This window comes from Berghia stephanieae, chromosome 8 (genome assembly GCF_034508935.2).
Source record: "Berghia stephanieae isolate SIO BIC M18660-M18661 chromosome 8, UCSD_Bste_1.3, whole genome shotgun sequence".
NCBI classification, from domain to species: Eukaryota; Metazoa; Mollusca; class Gastropoda; order Nudibranchia; family Aeolidiidae; genus Berghia; species Berghia stephanieae.
The window spans coordinates 42,660,676-42,665,675 of NC_088367.1; the positions used below are offsets into that span (position 1 = coordinate 42,660,676).

A 5,000-nucleotide genomic window follows, 5' to 3' on the forward strand; every position below is an offset into this window, starting at 1 on the left:
TAGAATAAAAAAGTTTTTTGACCGTGTACGCGGCCCTACATTCCAAATAGCCGAAACGCCACTGCACACATGATCCAAAAAAAAAAAAAAAAAAAAAACCACAACAGGGTGTATTGTTTCCATTTCAATAGAAATGGGTATAATATTATCATTGTTAACGGGAAACGTTTTATGGGGGGTATTGATTGACGATAGATTGCGGGGGTGGGGATGGCGGGGAGGTGAGTGGGGGGAGGTTGAACCGAAACTTTCATGCCGATCCCACCCCCCCCCCCCCCTCCTGGACCCAAACGTTGTTATACTTTGACAAAAACAGATTCTTCTATTTTGGCCAGAAAACTTTTTCTTCCCCCTATTGATCGTTTTAAAAAGGATCGTCGACTTGCCAAGAAAATTCAGACCAGAAACATCCCAAAAAAAGACTTAAGAAATTCCCGATTTGAGAAAATTTTTTTTAAGAAGGTGAAGGTCACTTTAAATCGATCGATTTTTTAAATAAAATTTTTCTTGCCAAAATGGGGGGAAAAATACGTGTTTTGCCAGAGTTCTGCAGAGCCGTGTGTACAGGAACACGCCAACCAGAAAGCGATCCACTCCCTTGGGTACAAGTGCTCTCATTAATAATTCATTATTTATGCGCATGCGTGGCCAAGTGAATTCTGGTATATCCCGGCCAGACTTTTAAAAACATGGTATTTACTACGCGAATTAGTAATAAAAAGAAATGGGGTGGGGGGGGGGGGGGGGGGAGGTAACAATTAAGGCTTAATGCGTTAAAAATCTATAAGTTTATTTTATCGATCGCCTCTGAAGTCAGTTCATTCATGAGTTTAACGATTCTATTTAGTTACAGTTGATGAATCCAAACTTTGACTACTGCTACCACGGTAAATTTCAATCATTGCTTTACTGTGTGAAAGAGCTTGGTTAAATTTTAATGGGTTATTTTGCCTTCTTTTCACCACAACTCGAACAACTCGCCTTTACGCAAAGATGGCGGTTCTTTGTATTGGGACCAATTTTCTCATAAAGGCAAGCATTTTTTTAATGGCGGTCTCTTTGTATTGGGACCAATTTTATCATTCAGGAAAGACTTTTTAAGAACCTGATCTTTTGTATAAGGCAATATCAATGTTAAAGCAGTCCTGCTCTATGGGTCCAAAACAGTCTTGGAGGAGAAGATATCACTAAGATTTGTGCGTCTCCAATCTTACCCGGAGTAAGGCAAATGTTTGTGCCAAGGACAGAAGAAGGTGGAAAAGGGATGTTGAGGCCCTGTGCTTTGCCAGGAGCCAAGAGGCATAAGTCAAGTCATGCTCACCATGTGAGGCAAGGGTCTGTGCCAAAGACAAACGAAGCTGGAAGAGTGCTGTAGAGGTCCTTTGCTTCGCCAGGAGCCAAGAGGCATAAGTCAAGTCAAGTAAGTCAATACCAATTTAATGTACTCAATGCGTTTAGCAAAGGGGTCTGAAGTCAGTAGAACGAAACATAACGTCGGTTTTTGGCTTTAGGGTTTTTTTTAAACAGAAACAACGCTCATATTACACATGCACATATTTTGATGGACTTGATTTAACATTGTTGTAATGGACAAAAGTTTGTGTTGCTTTGATAGTATTTCCATTACAACAATGATCCCATAACAGTTTGGGTTAACAGACCTGCAAATATGTACAGGTCGGTTATAACGTAAATACCAAAGTAGGACAATAAAGCGCCTTCGGTCAAGTCTGTGAATGTCTCTGGAGACAGCGCCAATACCGTTGCAAATATATGTCCAATTCATCAACATTGAATATAAAGGTCAGAGTTCATGCTGTACGTAGCCTTCGTTAATTCATAGCCTGACATTTCCCTGAACATCGGGTCACAATGCAAGGCAACAATGGCCAAAAGAAAGTGAAAAGTGAGTTGTGTTGTTGTTGTTGATGTTGTTGTTGTTATTGTTGTTAGTAGTAATAGTACTAGTGCTAAAGGAAACGAATTTTCCCCCATTGAATACCTCGCTCTTCATTTTCTTTCGGCGGTCGTCATCATATATTATTTTATTGTGACGTAATTTTCGGGGAAGAATCAGGCCATAACTTAACGGAGTATACGATTGGTGACAGCGCGTTATCTACAATCTCGCTTTTATCACGAATTCAAGCGATGTTGAGCGTGATCAGAATGGGGGTGAGCAATTACTCATAATCTCGAAATTCGAACCCCGGTAGTGTATTCTTTGGTAAGCCAGTTTAAAAAATGGAAACTAACAATAATACACACACAAAAAACAAACGAAAAGCAAATCAAATAAAAAAGATCAGCCCTCCTCGATCAGGATCAAACCTGGGACCTATTTTGCCAACCAACCAATCGAAATGCCGTTCATTTTATAGACTGAACAAAAATTGACGTCACTCAGCTCTTTGTTATTGTTTTTAGCCAGTCATATTTATGAGTAGTTCTCATTAAATTCCATCAATCAGACTATAAACGTTCAAGGTTACACATAGTTTTGTGTGTTGGTACTTTATATCTATCTGGCGGATGTTGTGAGTATTTTAACCGAGCGCATAGCATCCATTTTCAATAATATCAGTATTTTGATGGCTTATGTCAAGACAAAAGTAGGACAATGAAACGCCTACGGTCTTGTCAACGGAATGTCTCTTGAGATCCCCATGCTCTGTTATGTCGTGTGTGTGTGTGTGTGTGTGTGTGTGTGTGTGTGTGTGTGCATTTCTCATTGACTATTATGTCAGAGTTCATGGTATCTGTTACGCCACTAGTAATGTCAATGGCCTTGAGTCTCAATCATCAATTGTCCGCGAAAAATTCATTCCACTGTGTGTGCATCAATGCAAGTTGAATAACAGGATTGCGTTCCGTAAACGGGCGATCTTTGAGCCCAATGAGCTGTGGCCGAATCTACTGTTGATATTATGCGGTCTAGTCAAGTGCGTGTATGTGTAGAATGGCAAAACACTGATTTTAATCATAAATAGAAGGAACGCAAAATGCTTCAACAGTCATATCGTCACTTCACTCGTAATGACACATGGTAACTTAGTAACTGGCTCTAAACTAAGTTAACATGCGTCATTACGAGGGATGTGACGACATGACTGTTGAAGCATATTGCGTTCCTTCTATTTATTATTAATGAGTAGATACTATAAAGAACAACATGAGGCAGAAGAGAAAGTTATATATATATCAGTACTTATTTATAACAGTATTTGTAAAATAACAATGGGGAAAATGGGGAACACACACACACTCGATCGTTATATCCGTCAAATCGTTTCAAGCAAATGCTTAATAAGTGTGCTCTGCTGTATTTAGAGTTTGGACAACAATTTCCTATCTACTTTAGCTTTATTTCAATTTCCTCATTTGACTAAAGCAATTTCCTCCTCCATTAAAGATCTCTTAGTCATAATGTACGCCTACAAGATATGAAGTGAATAGAAAAGTGCCAGAAGACAATAGAGAATAAAAATTTTTTTCGCGGCGGTGGTGGGGTTTGAACCTGCGACCTTATTGGTACGACAACTCCGCCTGGCAGGTGAGAGCGTGGCTCTACCGTGTGAGCTATCCACGAACACAAAATATTCGTTTCAAACTCAAAGTCATTACTAGATCCCTCTCTCACCCACTTCTTGAGACCGCCGATTCGTTCGTACACCACCATCGCGAATAATTTTTGACCAGCAGTTAAGCTTAATAGCCAATATTCTCAACACAAACATATAACATAGAAACGATTGAGACATTGAGTATGCTCCGGTGTATGGGGTGAATTTTAATTCAGAAAAGTGAGTGGAGCAGGCACTTGTATGTCAACTTCCTTTTCCATGTTCAGTACGTAGATTTTTCCAAAAAATGTCCAAGAGAATTGAACGAGAAACCATTGACAAATTTCTTCACATTTATCAATCATTCATATCCTCATTGTCAACATTTGTCTATCACTGTCAACTTTCTTTTTCATTTTTAATTTTCAGTTCATTGTTTTCCAAATCATTGTTTATGAGATTAATTTGAATGACCAGCCATTCACAAATTTGTTCATATATTTTAACAATTGACATCTTCAATGTCAACATTCTATCTATGTCAGCTTTCTTTTCATTTTATTTTTCATTTTCAGTTCATGGTTTCCCAAATCCACTCATTGAATAATCAACCCACCCACAAGCTCCCTCTAGAAAAATCTAACATCAAACAAAAGTAAATCCAAAAAAAACAAAAAAAAAAACAAAAAAAAAAAAAACAAAAAAAAACAAACAAAAAAAAACAAAAACAAAAAAAACAAAAAACAACATTATTGACACAAAGTAATTTTCAGCCTAGATATGACTTCACAATGGCAGAAACCCGACTATCGGATCGGCAAAAATAATTATTCCACATACGACCCGATCAAACACAACAGCGACTTGCCCGACACAGGGAATATGTATTATAAGAGTACTAAGTCAGAGAGGGAGCACGGCGATGACGTCACAAGGAAAATGGCGATTGACCCACTTCCTGTCGATAATGACCCGTGCGATGATCCGTACGGCGATAATGGCGGACAGCAGACGTTTAGGGACGACCCGCGATATGGAAGTGCGTCCAGAAGATCTAGGGTAAGGAAAAGTCATTAATATAATTTATTAAGATGAAATTGATTGAAAAGATCAATCTCTCTATATAGGGAATGAGATTAGCGGAAGAGTAGCGTCCCTTGATTAGACGTCACCGGGGAGAAGTTATTTGTAAACAAACCAACTACAAGCCAAGCGCTCCAAATACAAAATTTATTATTCATATTTCTGTACAAAAATGCATATCATAATCAACGTTATGCATTTTTGTACAGAAATATGAATAATACATTTTTTATTTGGAGCGCTTGGCATGCAGTTGGTTTGTTTACAAATAACTTCTCCTCCGGTGACGTCCAATCAAGGGACGCTACTCTTCCGCTAATCTCATTCCCTATCAATCAATCAATCAATCATCAT

General features: G+C 38.5%; 2 protein-coding genes across 3 annotated transcripts in view; one reads left to right on the forward strand and one right to left on the reverse strand.

Moving 5' to 3' along the window:
* The window catches only part of LOC144978715 (vesicular glutamate transporter 3-like), a 350,750-nt gene that overhangs the window by 280,512 nt on the left and 65,238 nt on the right, over window positions 1–5,000 (reverse strand). The window lies entirely within an intron of this gene.
* The window catches only part of LOC144978716 (uncharacterized), an 87,157-nt gene that overhangs the window by 4,810 nt on the left and 77,347 nt on the right, over window positions 1–5,000 (forward strand). Inside the window, exon 2 of the mRNA XM_078925138.1 lies at window positions 4,139–4,622. Within this exon, the coding sequence (XP_078781264.1) occupies window positions 4,344–4,622 (279 nt within the window). The 5' untranslated portion in view covers window positions 4,139–4,343. The remainder of the gene's footprint in view (window positions 1–4,138; window positions 4,623–5,000) is intronic.